The sequence below is a fragment of the Amphiura filiformis genome, chromosome 20 (assembly GCF_039555335.1).
Source record: "Amphiura filiformis chromosome 20, Afil_fr2py, whole genome shotgun sequence".
NCBI lineage: Eukaryota > Metazoa > Echinodermata > Ophiuroidea > Amphilepidida > Amphiuridae > Amphiura > Amphiura filiformis.
This window is the reverse complement of record NC_092647.1, coordinates 54,916,456-54,937,156: the sequence shown is the minus strand read 5'-3', so window position 1 is coordinate 54,937,156 and position 20,701 is coordinate 54,916,456. Positions and strand designations below refer to the sequence as shown.

Genomic DNA, 20,701 nt, shown 5'->3' with positions numbered 1-20,701 from the left:
TTTTTTATGTTTATAGCTAGGCTATACTCCTCAGAGAGCCATACATACTCGCAGTCAGTTTCTACAAAAAAGTTTGGTATCACGGTATCCTGGGTTCAACCAGGTAGTGGCCGCATTGCATTCTCTAAATTCAGTAAATTTTCATCGTCAACCGTGTAATTGAATGGGATTATTTTGACATTTTAAAACGCTTGAAATATCACAAACAAATAGGCCTATGTTGATAAATAATATAAATACAAGCTAAAACCGTTGGGGTTCGATAATGAACCCCACAAAACTAACCGAGTATATGGAAAATGCCATACGGCCGTCGGGCGGTTTCACAAGTTGCCGGCTCTATCATGTCATTCGCCGCCTGGATTTGTTTAGTAATTAGCATTTACTGGTGGCCAACGCAGTGTATGCAAGATGATCATTGAATAGTATAAGAAGCAATTATGATATAGGCCTATAGATCTAAATCAATTTTAATAAAATTCCCTTTAAAAGGGAAAGCCAGCCTCAATGTAGAAGAGGTCTTGTAATCAGTCTTGGTCAATGTGAAAGGCATTTTTAGGATCACGCTTACATCTACATGACAGTCCACCAAACCATCAACGATGAGAACATGCACACTGAAACAGCAGAAAACATTAATTCTTAATCTCATGTCAACTCTTTTAATTCATTACATGTACTCCAAATTGTTCTGGTCTGTTTGCTTTGTTGTTGTTGTCGTTGGTTTTTTTTGTCTTTTCAGCTTTTTACCCACGATATCTCAATTTCCAATTTTGTAATACCAGAACTTACGAACTCAATATCTTCGCTTAGGAATGTCCGATTTCACTGCTTTCGATATATACACTGCCGGTTTGAGTTAACTTACATGTACATTTTATTTTAAAATAACTTAATTAATTCGCAATGTATAGTTTAAGCCTACTATATTATAATACCGTAGATAGTGGCCAGCACATTTATAAAGGACTGGTTACTCACTACAATCTTCACTCTTAAACTGTGTTTTTCTGAATGTGCTGATCATGTTGATTGCTAGTCGGAAACTCCTGCGAAGCTATGGACATGGCATCTTACATACTCCATTCTATAACAGTCTGCCTAGTGCCTTGTGTGTTTTCTCTTCAATCATTTTGTTGAATGTAATTTTATGAATCAAATAGTTATGTGTCATTTTATTTATAATAAAGAAGTTATTAAATTAATAAAGTAAGACAATTTATTTATCTATAAGTGCATGTCAAATGGGGTACATTGTTCAATACTATATGCATAAATTATGCCCATATTATAGCTAGGCCCTAAAAACTTTATTTTGCATCGGATTTTTCCCGTTGAAAAGACAAAACTGATGTTTATGATAGCAACCATTTCATCAATAACATTTTGAGTCATTTTATCCATAAAACGACACAGGATATGATAGATAACTACTTTCACATCAATATGGTCCATATGATCACAGATTGTTGAGAATCTGTGATATGATCCGGGATATGATGAAGATTTTGATTCTATAGATCTGTTATCAACATGATATCACGCTGTTCAGTGGTCAAGGAGTAAGGACCCCCGGTCAAGGACACTGATATGACATCATAGGTGATGTCAGATTTTCTTCTGCTGACCATATGATGCTATATATATTAACTATTATTGTTACATTTAGGCCTTTAAACTTTTAAAGTCATAATTAATTAGTTTGGTAATACTCACTCGTTTTCGTTCGTTGAAACGGCAAAACATACTTACTTTTCCTAACAAATCGAATTAAAATATTAAAAAAAAATTTAACCACAAAAAGTAAAAAAAAAAAATCATTCCAATACCACTAAAATATAATCTCTTGAGTAAACTGACCCCAAACCTGAAACAGGTACCAGCCCCGAATGGGCTGGCGAAAAGAAGACTAATTAAATTAATTTAAAAAAAAAAACAATTTGAAAACAACAAGTAGAAAAAAAAGTTTTAGGAAAACTCATGTAACGCCTAAATGGTTCTTTCTGGCCTTAACAGAAACTGTTCATGTCTAAAACGGTTCTTTATGGCCTTTGCAAAACTTTTTTAGTTCTTTGTAGGACTATAATAGGTTCTACAAACAGGACAGCCTAAGAACCTTGTAATGTTAGGTTCTACTTGGAAACATAATTTGCTATGATTGATTATACGGTGTAGGCCCCGGGGGGGTACTCAAGTTTGGTTTTGGTAGGGACGTGCCGCTGAGATTTTGGAAGTAGACCCATAAATATACCAATTTTTCAAGAAATTTGGACCCATTGATATACCAAAAGTCAAAATTTTCGGCCGAATTTACCCAAAATTGTCTTAGTTTTTACAAATTTTGGGAAAATTTTGGCTAGATTAAGGAAAAATTGGGCTGTTTTCCGAAAAAATTGAGAAAATTTGAAAAAAGGACCCATTCATATACCAAAATAGGCTTTGAAAAAGGGGTCATTGATATACCAGAAGGCTGAAAATGCTACCCATGTTTGCGGCACGTCCCCGTATGGTCATTTGTACTGAGTACCCCCCCGTGTAGGCCACTGCTTTTGTAAGCTGTATACCTTGTTGCCTTATGTACTTAGTGCTTTATTGAGATATCACCAAATTAGAAATTAATGCATGCACTATTGTTATACTATACCATGTTATTTTGATTAAATTGTTTGATTTGGGATTGATTCAAATAAACCTTGAGACATATCGAACCTGGGATTTCATAGAAATGTCATCATAGACACCATTCATCCAAGTATGACTTAAAACTAACAATATAAATCATATGATTCGAAATTATGTTGTTTACTCGCCCTTATTGTAAATTATGTTTCTAATTTTATGCCGCGACTCAGTGTTGGTAGCTTTTGGTGTTCTTGCATTTATTGTTTGATAATGGAGATAGAAGAAATGAATAAATTATATGGGTGTGTATGTGGGGTGTATGGACGTTGGTGTATCTATTTGACACAAAGTAATATAAATCTACCAAAAAAACGTTGACAACGTAAAGAAATCAGCAAGTTTAAAAAAACCCACCTCGGCTCACTTTTTGAAACTTGGTCCCATTTGTAAAAGGTATTGATTTAAACTTCATCATATTTATATAAATTTAAAACATTTCCAGAAGTGTAGTAGGCTTGTAATCTTGTTGGAAACGCTGTATTCTGTTGAAATAAAATAAAAACACTGATTTGCTGTTGGTATTCAAAATGGGACCAAGTTTCAAAAAGTGAGCCGAGGTGGGTTTTTTTAAACTTGCTGATTTCTTTACGTTGTCAACGTTTTTTTGGTAGATTTCTTTTCTTTTTATGAATGTAACCAAGCAGCTCCAAGCTTGGATAGTCAGCAGGTTACAAAGTGCTCCATAAAACGAAAAATAGATGTTTGAAGTTGCTGTTCATGATTTATGACAATAAATAATTAAACAAAACTTTATCAGTCGTTTATTTTAAAACTTGCTCGTCACGCGTGACTGAGGCGTACACAATGATCAATATATATTTTAATATACTTTAATTATTCAAGGCAACGTAAATATGTACAGAAAATGTAAATATGAACAACACACACCCAATGTTGACAATGCCAGAGAGATACGGAGAGTAAGTCCGATTTACTTCCAAGTTGGAACTGGTAAATGCGCATATATTTAAGCCTATACTACGGAAGCGTCTAAATGCCCCGACTGGGCAAGATAATCGTGTTTGAATGTTTGTGGTTCTTTATAGCCCTGCGGGGCAATCTACTTGGCTATCCAAATTTCGCAGTTTGTGGTTCTTTGTAGCCCTGCGGGCCAACCTAGTTGGATATGCCTATTAAGCGGCGGTTATCTGCGATCTTTCGTGGTTTGTGGTTTTAATTTCCCTTATCAAGCACTGCCCTCTATCGGGAGCTAATTTATAGTTTAAGCTTGTTGGATATCCATATTACGTGGTTTGTGGTTCTTCGTAGCCCTGTGGGGCAATCTAGTTGCAAATACAAATTTCGCGGTTTGTGGCTCTTCATTTCGTTTCATTTCGTTTATCGCGGTTTGTGGTCTTAATTTATTGGATATCCATATTTCGCGGTTTGTGGTTCTTTATAATCTATAGGCCTGTGGGCAATCTAGTTGGATATCCAAATTTCGCGGTTTGTGGTTCTTTGTAGCCCTGCGGGCCAACCTAGTTGGATATGCCTAGTAAGCGGCGGTTATCTGCGATCTTTCGTGGTTTGTGGTTTTAATTTCCCTTATCAAGCCTGCCCTCTATCGGGAGCTAATTTATAGTTTAAGCTTGTTGGATATCCATATTTCGTGGTTTGTGGTTCTTTGTAGCCCTGTGGGGCAATCTAGTTGCATATCCAAATTTCGCGGTTTGTGGCTCTTCATTTCATTTCATTTCATTTTATCGCGGTTTGTGGTCTTAATTTGTTGGATATCCATATTTCGCGGTTTTTGGTTCTTTGTAGCCCTGCGGGGCAATCTAGTTGGATATCCCTATTAAGCGGAGGTTGTCGGCGATCTTTCGCGGTTTGTGATTTTAATTTCCCTTATCAAGCCCTCTATCGGCAGTTAATTTATAGTTTAAGCTTGTTGGATATCCAAATTTCGCGGTTTGTGGTTCTTTATAGCCCTGCGAAGGCAATCTAGTTGGATATCCAAATTTAACGGCAGTTGTTGGCGATCTTTCGCGGTTTGTGGTCTTAATTTGTTGGATATCCATATTTCGCGGTTTGTGGTTCTTTATAATCAATAAGCCTGCGGGCAATCTTGTTGGATATGCAAATTTCGCGGTTTGTGGTTCTTTGTAGCCCTGCGGGGCAATCTAGTTGGATATCCCTATTAAGCGGCGGTTGTCAGCGATCTTTCGCGGTTTGTGATTTTAATTAGCCTTATCAGGCCCTGCCCTCTATCGGGAGCTAATTTATAGTTTAAGCCTGTTGGATATCCATATTTCGTGGTGTGTGATTCTTTGTAGCCCTGCTGGGCTATCTAGTTCGATATCCAAATGTCGCGGTTTGTGGTTCTTTATAGCCCTGCGGTGAAATCTAGTTGGATATCAATATTCAGCGGCAGTTGTTGGCGATCTTTCGCGGTTTGTGATTTTAATTTGTGACAATTTATAATATTTATTGCAAATATAATTTCAGATTGAACTGTGAACAGAGCCAATGATAAATGTGTTTTAAATGACGAAGATGTCATGATAGTCAGGCATGGTGAAAGCATCTGGATGGTGAAAGTAGGCCTAGGCCTAAATGAGAATAAAAATCAAACATGTTTGTTTGATGAAAAAAAATAATATCATAATAGCAATGGATGTTCGAGATGGTGTTATTCTTGATTTATGACAATAAATTGGTTAATAAAACATTAAGAAAAAAAAAAGTGGTGGGAAGTTTCGAACTTGAGCAAAATTCATAAATGGATTAGAAGTCCAGGACCTTAACCGCTTCGCCACGGGGACGACCCGATATAACGACGTGTGAAAGTGGAGTATTTATTAATATGAATGTATGCTGTGGTCCGGAAAGAATAAAAGAATTGCGAAAAACTTGATTTTTTGGCGAATGGGATCCAGAATTTGTATGTAGGGTATCCAGGAATATACTAGGGTATATTTGAAAGTGAATCTCAAAAGGTAGTGCGACAGTGACAGCCATGTATGGCTGTAGCAGTGACGAAAGATTGTAGATATCAGTATGATTAGCTATGATTTTCCACTAATTTTGGCTATGAAATACCGCGTGAAATAAAGCAATGTTTATTTATTATCAAACAATCGGATTGACTGTATGATTGGTGTAACTTTTTGAATTAATGAGTTATTAAAATATTACACTTTGGATAGTAAATACGATTTAGCATGGTTTTAGATATATTTTGTACCCAGCGAAAAATATCATAGAACAATAGCGTTTTGTTTCGTGTAAATATAGTCCCGCGGTGCATCTTCTTATTCTTCTTTATCAGTCGTTTTTTTAAAAACTTGCTGGTCATGCTACCGCGTGACTCTAATTATAATGCGAATATTTTGTGAGGAGATGTAATGTGTGGGAAATCTACATTGATTAATGATATCATAAGGGGAGCTTCAACTCATGTGGAGTGCACTTCTATATATGGATAGGGTCAGGACCGGATTTACCTTTTGGGGGTCCTAGACCAGGCCAAAATTTGGAGGCCCCAGACACATTATGCATGCAAGTGGCCAAGTTTGGGTTTAAGGTTGACAGTGGCAGCAGGAACATTACAAGACCAGCATAGATTTGACTATTCGCCCGCGAAAAAAATTGCAATTTTACCCTATTTTGGCCCAAAACATGGCCCCAAAAAAGATGCACTGAGTAATTTTTGGGGGACCTCTGGCTCAGGCCCATCTGGCCCAATGGTAAATCCGGCCCTGGGTAGGGTGAGAGTTGGGCGAAATAAACATGCTATTGGTAGGGGTGCCGTGAATCCGTGTGGTTGGGTGCAGGGCATTTACCTTTTGGGGGGCCCTGGGCCAGGCCAAAATTTGGAGGCCCCCAAACACACCGTGAGGAAGGCATGTGCACTCAAGTGGCCAAGTGTTTAGATTTAACATGGATATTTGTGCGCGAAGCGCGCGAAAAAATTTCAATTTTAGCCCAAATTGAAGCTAAGTTTTGCTATATACAGGCCAGGGCGCGCGAAGTGCGCAAAATTTTGCAATTTTTGTACCCTGTTTTGGCCCAAAACATGGTGTTTTTGGCTTAAATGGAAGATGCACACTGCACCGGGCAAATTTGGGGGCCCCCAAAATTTGATGGTAAATCCGGCCCTGGTTGGGTGGGGTCATGAGGTGGTCGGTGTGGTGGGTGCAATTAGTATATGTGCGAGAAAAAATAATTCATTTACCTGCAGCTGCAGCCAGTGTGGAGGAGCTGTATGCAGTACAAATAATTTGTTGGTGACTGCCTTTTAATTGAGATCAATAGCTCTATTCCCCAGGTCAATGTCGTCTTCTTTTGATAATTAAACAATACAAAACTAAGACATGAGAATTCCTAACATATTTAACATTTTTGCCTACGATTTGCACGTATAATAATATCATTGTTTCTAATTACTTTTAACAATGTGTTTCTGTAACACAATAAACAAAAGACGAACAAATTGGCGATTTTTAACAAATTAAAATCTACATTCAGTGTGGCTAAAAATGCATAAAATCTATACTTTAAACTCCTAATTGGCATTGATAATTGTTTAAAATCTTTTTGCACAAATTGGATAAAACCGTGTTTAGTTATCACGTTCAAAGATTGTTTTGTATTTTATTGTTCAATCCCAATAACCAAAGAAAATGACCACTCCCTACTAATCAATCTTGCTTGATTGATTTGACTTGTCAGCATAATCAGTGTGCGACAAAAGTTTTGAGTAATTTTGACGAAGTGCCAAGATGGGATTTGCATTAAATATATTCATAGGCGGTTACCCGTATTTCGCGGTTTTCGGCTATTATGGTTATATGCTTTTGCAGATCTCAAAATCAGGGTGTGTCCTTTGGCTGGGATCACTTTCCTGCACAGCTGAGCGCTGAGCTCAATTGCAGCTTTTTACAATTTGACCTCACTTTCGCCCTCAGTTTGAAATTTGACCTGACCTTTGACCACGAATGACCTAACAAACGCAAACCTGAGCTTCCTTGGCCAAAGTTACACCCACCCACAAAGTTTGAGCTCCATTATATGAGCAATTTGAAATTTTTACTTCATTGGGTGCCGTGGAAGTGTGCCAAATATTTTGGTTAAAATGTGCTTTCCCTGAGTTAATGTAGTGAGTTATAGCGGATAAGGAGGCAAAATTTGAGCTGTAGTGGTACGGTGTGAGTAGTTGGGACAGGATTTCGGAAGTTGCACAACGTTTTGCTGTTATATACTAATTTATCATGGAGTTTGAGATGATTTTTCCTGATTTTCGAAACAAATTTAGGTTTGCCATAACTAAAATACGTTGTACCAGTGAAAATTGGAGAAACTTACAAGTGATACGTACAAAGTTTTGATGGACCCCTAGGTTAAAATGTTATAAGTTTCAGCTCATTTTCAAACAACGTGAGTTCATTGGACATGTTGGACAACCACATAATCATCACGTAGATGATCAGGGACAGGAGGAGCCAATCAATTCAAACTTTCCGAGTGCGTACTATAACTTAGAGCCATTAGCACCATTTTCCGGCCAAACTGAGTGACAAGCGTATTTCAGATCTGGCTTGCTGGAAGACATGTTTATTTGTTTGTTTGTTTGTTTCAACAGTCGCTCCGTGCGGAGATACGCTTGGGTCCTGATGGGACCAGGCTCAAATAAAGTGCTTATGACATGTCCCCGATTACTTTATATTTGCATATACTAACAGCTAAAAGCCTTCTGGTCACTGAGCAATGCTGAGGCAAGGACTGGTTTACCCCATGGTTCTCCTGGATCTTTTATGTGTAACTTTTACTGGACACTGAGCGGGCACTGATCAGTGATTATATTCTGCGGAGATTCGTAAATGCAGTCAAACCAGTGCTCCTGTGTACCGATCAAGAGCTACATTTCCAGCAGGTGAACAACATCGAGATCGTCGACCTCAAGGTGTTATTGTCCTACAAAATCCACTAATAATATCAGGAATTCAATTAGCACAGTCATTAAATAATGTCTTTTGTGATTAACTATATAATATTTACTACATGTACTTTGAAGCAAAATATCATACAACAATGATTGCGGGGATTTTCTATCATTTGTAGCGTCAACAAAGGATTATTAGGTTTATCCATAGACCCTGAAAAGAACAGGGTCTACGGTTTATTGATGGCCCTGATGACAAGATGTAGGCTAATCAGATATAGACTAAGTATGCTCTTTTATCTCATGTGTCATACATAATGACTTTATAATCGGTCAAGCAATGTAATTGCCCAATATTATTTAAAGAAATATATCAGAAGTAGGTGTTTTGTCTAAAATGCTCCAAAACGTTTTCTGACTAACAGACTAATGACCTTTCGCACAAACGGTCTCCGGGGTTAGTTTTCATATATGCAAGTATTGAAGCAATTTTTTAATAATGAAAATAAATTTATGAAATTATTATGTATATTTATGCATCAAACAATATGCACAAAATCAGAATCTATATGCTTTTTATCACATGCCTAGGTATATATAGAATACAAAATACTCAGGAAACAAAACCGCAAAACAAAATCAAAATGCACTATACTTCACCCTGGAAACGGACGTAATCGTTCTCTATATCCACACTGAATATTCTCTATTTGTCCTCAGAGTCTGACGTCTTCGACTTGTCTGTTTACCTATTTGTATTGTATACTTTACCCGGGTTTTTTTTTAGAGTTCTCAAGTGTTATGAATTTTGCATGATTTGTTCTGTTTTTCAGCGCCGATTTGCATATCGGGTATCTTAATCGACTCAAGAGGATCTATTTCACCTTAAAATAAAAGAAAATAATGACGCACGCCGGCACGACCAGATGAGGCTCAGATGCTCGGCAAAGCCGTAACACGTACCGTCTGGTTTAATGTTGTCTGATAGAATAGAGTATCATTTTCCCAAGAACATTGCATTGTGCATTCTTCATGTTCCTAATGCAATCGTGAAAAATGTTCTCCTGTGTATAACTTTCTTGTAACTGGAACTCGACATTATTATGAAGATATATGCAACTCACCACGAGATGGTATGGTAGCAACATGGTTTCAATCATGCATGTTTAATTCATATTTAGTGAACCTACCTTAAAAATATATAAAACCATGGTTACAACTCTTTGGAATTATCATTTTGTCGTTAAATCTTTAATTTTTTTTAAAGAAAAGAAATATTGGTTTCGAAAGGAATATAGATTAAGGTAAAGCACATATATATATACATGCGCATGCGCCACGCATCATCAACATCAAAAATGATCAAAATAATAGATGTAGGTTCCAGGAAAACTGATAACTCCTTAAATGTTGTGAAAGCCGAAAATGTCAATTGCTTCTCATCAATATCCCAAGTTAACACAAAAGGGAGACACACTTCAAGCTCTATTAATTACAAATACGTCTAATTTGAAGAAGATTTGTGCGTCTTGAGCGTTACTCTATGTCACTTGACACCATGCAGAAAACACCCCATACAGTGTGTCCCAGAAAAAATTGCCGGGTTAATGAATTTGGACTTAAGTTGAAAAATAGGCATCGGAAAAAAAAAAAAATACTTGTAAATATCTTTTTCGTTAATGCTAATATTATAATTGCATTACGAATTATTGCATAAAGAATTCCAGCTGGCTAAAACGAAACGGTAATGTAAAATTTAAAAAATTTTAAACTTCAACATAGCATTGCGTGAAATCAAAAATTACACGTAAAGCTGTAAGCACTTGATTATTGCCATTCTTGGCTCAAATGTTCTTTGGAATGTTAAAATATAACACTATTGCACAACATAAAGAATTTAAGTTTTCTCGGACAAAATGTTGGGTCAAATATTGTCATGAATAATGAATGAAAATAAACATATATTATAATATTGCACAGTATCAAAAATTAGAAGCTACAAGTAACATCACTCTCTTGGGTTTTTGAACATTTTAACATTGCATATAGAATTAAAGCTGCTAATGTTATAGCTATACAATTTTAGGAATTCATGTTATTAAGTTTCTTATGATTCTGTGACGGTGTGAACGCAAATCAAAAGTATTCAGGTGGCTCACCGTCAGTGAAAGCATGAATAACGTAACACCGTCGGAGTATAAAATATATAAAACATGTAAGAGAACTAAATTCAATGAGACATACAAACTTAGGAAGGGCCGAGCTAGCATGAAAAAAAAATATACTGTTAATCAAACTTGCATTGATGCGCTCAGTCGTTTAATATTTGCGTATATGATGCACAATAAAATAAGCACTTCATACGCGCTGGTTTTTTTAAATTGGTCGATGCGATGTGCTCATTTCTTGACTTATGTTCAAATTCCTTCACCCGGTGGTTTTATTTCTGGGACACTCTGTATACTGTACCTGAAGTTTTAACGATCAGGAAAGGCAACATTCATTAACGCTATTATTTTCAAGTAAATTAAACTCTTTGTTTTTTCTTAACAATGTATCACCTGGTCTAACCTTCAAGATATACTAATTAAACATCATGACATAAAATTGACGTCATTAGATTCATCAGCAATAGCAGAGGTGACACTTGTTCATCACCATTATTATTATGAGCTGTAGGTTGTTGTTGAAGGAAAGTGACAATATAAAGAATCTCAACATTCCATTAAAATTGACTCTTTTGTCTTTTTTCAAAACAACACGAGGTATGCCATACTGATTTAACAAAAGAAATCAACAACTTTCAAACACCTATGGCAGGCCTGTATAGTAGCATTGGACCATCATCAGATTCTTCCGGCAGATTCTATATTGTGTCAGCACTGCAAAAGGCAATGAAAAGCAGTTAGTGTGCTTTAAAAGCACACTAACTTGAACCCAAATCTGTTCGTGTAGCATACAACAAACTGAAATGATCAGAGTTGTATATAATTATATGTTTCAGCCCCAGATGTAACAATACCGGCCCATTGGTGCAGCTAAACGCTCATCACTACTGCATTTAAGCCAGCGCAGGCCCGTACGCAGGATTTTTTTGGGGTACTGATTTTGAAAAAGTGGACTTTTTCCAGGGGGGGGGGAGATTTTGTGAAAAGTGGACTTTCTTTCCAAAATTAATTTGGACCTTTTTTGACTTTAAAAAAAACCGTACAAAACCTGATTTATTTGCTCATGCGGCCGCCCCCCCCCCCCCCCCTCCCCTGCGTACGGACCTGCATGAGCCAGCGTCATTCTCGTTTACTCACCGCACTTTTAACATGTTTGGAAAGGGCTCGAGACTATTATTATATAAGAGTATTACAAAACTACTTACTAGAAAATATAGGTCTACATTTACTAAGAAAGAAGGAAACCCCTCAACAACCACTTGTCGAATCTCTTTTAGCTTCTTTTGTATGTATCTTTACGAAGGCGTCAACCAACATCAACACACTTCAGACTGACTGCACCGAGAGAGCTTTCTAAAACTAGGTATAGGCTTTATATAGTATTTTTCTAACGTGCCCATAGGGATGGGTAGATGTCCTATTTAAAAAGTCACTCAATTTAGAAGCACTTTTTTAGTACACGGTTATATATTATTAGACTATATAAAATGATTTTTTTTAAAGAGTTATTTTAAAGTTTTACTTGACCATGAACATCACAATGGTAAAGATATTCTCCTTAACTTGCACCGTTACATTATCCATTATTACTAAAAACAATGTAGGGCCTATACTACGTATATATAAGCAAAAAACGACATTCTGCTCATGTCTTTGAAAAAGGTGTGGCTTCTAACGAATTGTTCATACCTACACATCATATCAAAAATGGCATTTGCAATAATCACGATTTATGTGCATTATTGTATTCAACAAAGATATTCAGCTTTTGAATATGCTTTTTGTTTTAGTCAATTTTCCTGGGAAAATTGAGTGTATAATTATGCTTTTTTTTATGGGGTTGACCCATAATTTTCAAGTCAAAAGGGGCCCTGAAATTTTGAGATCTCAAAAGGGTGGGGGCTGAACAATTTTCGCGATGAATTTTTTTTGCATCAGGTCCCCCCCCTAACAAGTGTTTGTGAACGGTCCCTTAGTATAGATCATAGATGCCAGATCTACATATTTTCAAAATCGCTGTTGTGATGAGGAAAGTCACACTGCTGACCAAATCCTCCACAAATATCTGTCATGCAACATAATTAATGCGTAATACCGGAATTGCATTCAAAAATATCAAGATTAGATTTATTTAGAGTATTTAATATTAAATAATGCAGAATTCGTATTACGATGAAAAGATGCAACAAATAAAAGATGTTAAAACATCTTCGTCCATTGCAGGTGTTGCTCGTTGATTCAAAGGTTGCTAACTAAAACTAAAAGATTACGGAGGAAATCCTAAAGTAAAACACAAACCTAAACATTGGGCGAACAATGGACTCCCGGGCATTTACACCTGAGGCCGATTTTCCAGATTTGTGATGGTCACATATTTTTTGTCTATGCAAACATGACAATAGTTTGTTACATTCTTTACAAATCAGATAACCGATTACTGGTATGCCAAATCTATTCATTCAAATGGCATGGTCTCATGCGTTACCGATCTGTTTTATAACTCCTTCAAATTCTACAGCAATGCAGAGCGAATCTGATTGGAAACCAGCTAAACCACCAATCACAAAGTATTTTTGAGCCCGGGTTTTGAGCCAAAACCTTGAGTTGGGTTTTGACAATAAAGCATGAAAAATTGGACTTAATGAAGTTAAACAGGGTGTGTGGGTGAGCACGAGCGAGTAAACAAGAATTTGAGGGGTCAGGGATTTTTGGTAATCTGCAAAAACGGACAATAGTCAGAGCATATCAGTTCCTGGTTATCGTTTGACGAGCAAACATCGTTACGACAATCCGTGCGTCCCTGGATTATTACACATGGTACTTTCGCACAAATTATTTCCATTTTTTGACAAGACGGGTCCAATTTAGGATCACGTTGCTCGTGGATTGTATTTCTTAATATGAAAGGCTCAGATGTACCAGTAATTACAGATTGGTAAGTGGTTCTTTATAAGGAGAGATTCTTTCAAGTTTGCAAATAGTGTTGACTTACACGTGCTATACCCGGGACCGCCGTGCATCTCAAATGTCATGACGTTGACTTTATACTGTGATTTGTTTGTGAACATTTTTTTTCCAAGGAAGTCACTGATGTCATTGTTATAAAATATGGGCTTAGGCGATATTGGCATACTGATTTATGGGAAATACAGTCTGTTGACGTAATTTGTGTTTTTTCGACGAGTTGAAAATGCATCGGCGATGCTGTTTTGGTCATTTTGGTTTCCCGGGGTTGGTTACAACCAAACGCTGTTAGTACCTCTCATTTCACGGGAAATCTCAGTATTGACCATTTTCCGGCAATCCGGGACATATTTGAGGTATAATGCTCATATATTGTCAAATTTCGTCTGAAAAGATAATATTTATTGCATTCTTGCAACCCTTTTAGCATGTTTAGATTTAATATACGAGCTAGACACAAGTACTTCGCAGACCTCTTTATACCTAAATGGATATTGCGATTGAAGCGGTGTAATCATTTGCAATTCAATTAAGCTTGTGTTTTATTGCGTGACTTAAATGAGAGACCTGGATTCATATGCAATTATAATGGTCAGTTTCTCTGAATTGTTTTCTCTAAATTAATGTATTTTTCCTTTTTTTCGTGCTTATCTTTGCAGTAGCAGACGACGACACTTAGAGACGATCAAGAATTTACTAAACTCAGTAAGCAAAGGTTTTGTAGAGGAGATCACGACAATGCGGACTGATAAACCCGCGCACAACTTTCGATTGGTGCTACTTGGACAAGATGGCGTCGGAAAATCAGGTATGAAGAATTTCATGAAATTATCATTTATCATAATCCTTATTAGCAAATGTTATTATGTTGACAAGGTACAATAATTATGTTGAGAGTGTTTTCATTGTGGGTTTACCGCCCCTTCTTTTCTTTTTCCATCTTTAAACTTCTTCATTCTATCCTTTACCTAGAATCACCACCCTGCCTCCACCGTAGTTTATGTTTCTTCTTCGAAAATTCTTTTCTTTTTCTTCTTCTTTTCTTCTTCTTATTCTTACTTATTCTTATGTCTCTTATTATTTTGTGCCATACAAACAGCGCGTTATTTTAACATCTTTTATCTTTGAGAGAGCGAACTCAGTTGCATTGTCTCCGCTGATTGAGACTAACATGGCACCTCCAATCCTCCATTGTACGAATCATACAAATGAAAAGAATTGTTTTAACGAATTGAGCAATAATTGGGAACTATGATCATGATGATAGTAAGTTATCACATTTCGATACAAAAATGTAACAAAAATAAAATGGCAAGTTTAACAATATAGCATTATATTCAAGTCATTACGGTTTTTGTTCCTATAATCATGATAATAATGAAGTACATTACTTTATTAGATGTGTGAAAAGTTACACAAAATCCAAAAGACTAATCAGTATTTGGATTCGAAAATAAAGCTCAAAATACCATAAATGTCTGCATATATGGTTGCATACAATCAAATTCATGTACGGTATATATATATATATAAATGATGATAGAATTTGTATAATTTGCTTGTTCATCATTTTATGACCTTCAATTGTTTTCAAAAACATCGCAAAATGGCTTTAATATTTAATTTATTGTAGTGAAGCAGATTTCACCTTGTACTTAACACAAAAAATCAATCAAAAAGAAAACGACACTTTGACAAGTTGTCTTTTGAATAAGTGTTGTTCATTTGATATTGAAAGAATTCGCTTCAATAATTTATACAGCAAAACGTTGTATGTCATTTATTTTGACTTCTCTCGATCTCTTGTAAGATGTTATTATGCGCGATACGGTTCGACTCTCTTTGAAATACTTGTTTTCAATTATTTAAAGAATTGAAACACTTAATTGAAATTTAAAAACAGTTGAACTGTCTTGTTAAGAAAATATGTAATTGAGAAAACAAATGAATATTGGTGGTTCTGTCTCTAAGCCCTCGATATGCTCAAAACAAAACATCTACAATTTACAGTCTCTTTTCCTGATTAGTCCATCCACCAAATTTGGTCCAAAATTAAATTTAGAGTAGCAAGATTTAGATTTCGTGGTGTAAGTACAAGAAGGTCCCATCTGCACTATTATCTGCCTATATGGCAAATATCAGATGTGTATACAATATAGAATGCAGAAATTGCCAAATGTATATCGAGGGCTTAGAGCCAGAAACACCTATGTCCTTATTTTGTTTTCTTAATTACATGTTAATCATTTCGGCAACAAATGGACGGTTAATTACGCCCTCCATAATAAATACAAGTGACTTTGGGGTATAATGCATGGTCACTTAAACAGAATAGACGCAAGTACAGTGACCATACCCCAAAGTCACTTACATTTTCTTGGCGGGTATAATTAACCGTCCATTTGTTACCGAAATGAGTTACATGTAATTGAGGAAACAAATGGATATTTCTGTGGTTCTAAGCCCTCGATATAGGGTAGCTATTCCATGTAGGGCATTCTTCTTCTAATTTGAAATTTTGAATCCTCTCGGTTATGCATACCCACGTTTCTCTTTATATATACCACAATAAGTAAAGATCACTGCTAAAACTGTAGTAAACAGAGATAGGTTAATGACCGAAAGGGCAAAACATCAGCCGAATGTTAGACCAAACCTTGGGGAAAGAAATTATGCGAAAGTATTGGAGAATAAAGAATGGGCACTTATCAAATTATCAAATCAACAAGGTGATGAACAATATTATACAATGGTCAATGAAGTGTTTTCTCGGTGCAATGACCAGGTGATAGTATTTAAATGGTCAAAAATAAGAGGAAAATACAGAATAGATAATAACGTGCAACCTTGATTTGATAAGTGGGGTACTTTGGTTGCTGAATAAAAACATAATAATCTATATAGAACGTGGGTGGGTAAATTTGCTATGATGACACCCAAATATTGACTTGATCAATAATATAATAAAAAATCGTGGAATAATATAATAAACTCATCGGTCACCACCCTTTGCACAGTATTTTTGTGGGACCTTAGACTATATCAGACATATCGAATTGCATTCTGAATACGAGGAATGTGCTTCTGATATCAAATAATTTTGATTTTTGAAATTCGCGATATAATACAAATTTTATGGCAAATTATTAAAAATTACAATTTTTGACATTTAACAATCTTCGAAATACACTTTATAAATCTAATGATATGTACTAAGTGTATAAATGTAGCTGGGAGGAAAGGTCGACAATATCTCGGTGCAATGACCAGGTGATGGTCAAACTATAAGGAAATATAAAGTGGATAGCCAATTCTGAAACCTTGATTTGATCTTAGTTGTGTGTTGTTGAATATATATAACGTGGGTGCATTATGACATTTTAAACCAAATTAATTTTATCTAGTCTCATGATTGATCTTTGTAAGGGTCGCTACAGACTTTTTCGTTGATATAATTATTTATATTTCACACAACTGTCTTGGTTATTTAATCTACAAGCTTCTACGCCCATTCTATTTCCAGCAATGTTCAACTTCTAACGCATGTTTAATGTAAATCGATATATCAAGTTTCCACCAGACATTCGACATAACATATACAGCTGATTTTCCGTTTCATTCGTTAGAAGGTAGAAATTAATTGAAACATTAAACAACTAATACTTGTTAAACGAATATTTTACATCGAATATTCTGAGTCTGTAGCCCTTTAGTAAAGTGCCTGACATGTTTGATGTTGTTATAACGGTTCTCCGTTATCATATAACGGTATTCCGTTATATTGTGAATAACGTACCTAGATGAGAACAAACAATATTAAAACCCCTAGATATGTCAGACATGCAAACATGCCTTTAGCATGTTTAGGCCGAAGCAAAACAGTTTTGTTGTGGCTGAGTCACATAACAAATTGACAATTCTATGATTCTTGAGTAGTAGCATACAATAAATTCGCCTTTTATTTCCGATTTAGGCAGGAGTTCACAGTAAACATTTAAGCCTACGGAGAAAATTTTAAAGTAATTTTATTTACTTAAATATCGTAGTTAACATTCATTTTCAAATCATGGGACTGTGGATCCGGGCTGTGGATCAGCCCCTATAGGCCTAAACACTGTTGAATCTAAAGCAAGGTTTGATTTATATGTTGGAAAAACACACATTTAAAACAGTGCGACGACGTTTCGTGTCGTTTTATAAAAAGGAAAACAGAATTTTGACAGTCATTGGAAGCAAGGTGTTCAAAATATATAGGTTTATGATAAAACGTGTGTATATTAATACATAAAATAAGTGCTTAAAAACAGAAAATGTAAATGAAAACAGTAAATGTTACAAAAACTGTACTTTTTCTTAATCTAAACTTCGACGAAATTAGCAATTCCAGGAGCGTCCGTGTATTAAGCAAATAGTGCACAATTCTCGTTTCCTTATATATAATTCACATCTTCACAACATGCTTGTTTTGATTCGATATTCATTAATACTAGTTCATGAATTACAATGGGGTCAATTAGTCCATTTCATTAATACCTGTTTGTGTCGATCTCGCTTCCTTACGGGCAAAATGCATTTTAGAACGTACGATTATTTGCTCTAGAATGCTTTAAAGCTTCAAACAAAGCTTTCTTCAAGTGTGGTAACAAAAATATTTTATCTGCCGAGGAAATGTAATGTTTTAACCATATAGACAAAGGATGTAAACATTACAAAGGCTCGGATCCTCAAATTATATACCCTTTCTAACCTGTCTTATATATGTCTCCAAAACTTTGCTTTGCGAATAAATGTGTGTATACAGTAATAACATGCCTGCATTTGGCACCGTCGCGACGCGTCGCGACAAATACAGATACATTTGACTATTTGAATAGGCCTACTTCCTCTCTAAAACAAATCGGCTGTTCTTGAAGTCTCTTTTCGGTATAGTCAAGTATAATGTCTACACTTTATATTGTATCGACATGTGTCTGTATTGCGGACTTAAGTGCTCTGTATACATGGTAGAGTGATGTATAAGGAATATCTTAAGACGTTGTATGCAATACGTCAAAACAAAAATACAGAATTACAATTATACAAGCCATATCTCAGCAAACACTGTACCAAGACTATGCATGCTGTGACGCACTGGAATGGATTTTTCATGTTTATTCCTAAAATGGCGTGAATGGTAACAACAATTCTAAAAAAGTTTTAAACCATTTTTAATTTTTTAAGACGCTCGACATGATAGCATGCAGGAGGATTCATGGTACAAACATGTCTTCCCTGCTCCTGTTTATTAGCTATTCTGTGTCCTACTAACCTTTCGAATAAATCCTTTAAGTAAATGTATACATTCGTAATTATTTGTATGGAGTTATGTATCACCAGTGTATACTTATTGAAGGAGATCATTAATTAAATGAGATCGGTGTCACTTGAGTATTGGAGTATACTTTGTTTAATGATATCTGATGGGGAGTTGCCAGTGTTGTTTTGTGAACATTAGAAAGAACATTTTGTATAGTTTGGGGGTAAATATATAATCTTGAGTTCGCGAATTCGGTCCCTATTCCAGTTTAACTCGTGCACACAAAGATAGCAATTTGGTACGCGGGCGTTACAGGTGCGTCAAAGTGACATCACTGACAGTGGGGAACAAATCAAACAAGTAAAATAAAAGAAACAAGCAACGCAACAAGAACAGTTTACAGTATTTCTGAGCCAATGACAGTGTCGGCACCACGGGGGGGGGGGGTGCCCCCAGTCAGAACTCCCTGTTTCCCCCATTTGTTGACCCCATCCCCCGAAAAAAATGCTGGCGCTGCCATCTCCAATGACATGTGACAGTGTTATTTTTACCATTGCAGAGACTATATCGTGATCTGAACAATGCTGAATACATTGACATTATCATGTGCTCAATGTAGACAACCAGATTCCCTGACTTTCCGACATAAGTATGTAAAAGTACTTTCCAGGGCACATCTATGTACATTACATGTTTAATGTTACACAAAACCCAGCTGAATTCATCAGGGATTTTATATTTGGTCCATCCAGTTCGGATGTTCGGTATAAATTATGCAGCATGCAATGTCCATTTCAAAATAAAACAGCGTTATTTTTACACATCCGTAAATAATAGATCTAAAACACGGTTCGATGTTGACAAATTGTGTTTTTCTGTTTATGTTTTTGCAGCCATTGCTGTTAGGTTTTTATGTGGACGATACCTTCATGAATACGACCCAAATCTCGGTAAGTACATGCTATTACCCGTGTTTAGCTCAGGATCTCCATGAAGACATCATTCATTTATTATGAAACCTGTACGAATGATGACATGAAGATTAAGTTGAAGATGAAGATTGAGATGGAAATGGAGATAGAGATGGAGAAGATGAAGATGAAGATGAAGTTGAAGATGATGGAGATGGAGATGGAGATGGAAATGAAGATGGAGATGATAATGGAGATGATAATGGAGATTGAGATGAAGATGAGGATGTAGGTAAGATGGAGATGAAGATGGAGATGGAGATGAAGATGGAGATGGAGATGAAGGAGATGATGATGATACAAAAGAAGTAGAAAATACGATATCTGTATGTCAGTCAACTGCACCAACTGAATATCGAATCGACGTGACTGGTTTTGACTCTCTAACTAAAAGTTACCATTAGGAAAACATATTAAGAAAGACATTCCGAGTCAATTTACATTGATGTTGTTTTCTTCTGCATAAAACCATTCTGTCCTACGGGTGTTTCAATTTACACCACTTTTATGTATCTATTGAAAATAGTTCTCAATGTTTCAATTGCCGTACTCCTGATTGACACATGTCAGCCATGGAATATGTCGTGTTTTGACATAATTATTTGTACTGGCGTAAACTGAATCTATTCCTTAACCTCCAGTGATAAGTCATTGCCTTTATAGCCAATGGACACGATCAAACTATTAAGCTCAAGAAAATAACGCTCTTTCTCATTGGTCAATATGCAGTAATCAGCGG

The 20,701-nt window shown here is 36.0% G+C and overlaps 1 protein-coding gene across 3 annotated transcripts in view; it reads left to right on the top strand.

The window, feature by feature from the left end:
* The window catches only part of LOC140142042 (ras-like protein rasD), a 163,601-nt gene that overhangs the window by 133,455 nt on the left and 9,445 nt on the right, over window positions 1-20,701 (top strand). For 2 of the 3 annotated variants that reach the window (XM_072163963.1, XM_072163965.1), the window contains 2 exons: window positions 14,355-14,503; window positions 19,885-19,941. In XM_072163963.1, the coding sequence (XP_072020064.1) occupies window positions 14,355-14,503; window positions 19,885-19,941 (206 nt within the window). Of the gene's footprint in view, window positions 1-13,323; window positions 13,667-14,354; window positions 14,504-19,884; window positions 19,942-20,701 lie in introns of those variants that run through there. The other variant, XM_072163964.1, reaches the window with a different exon arrangement.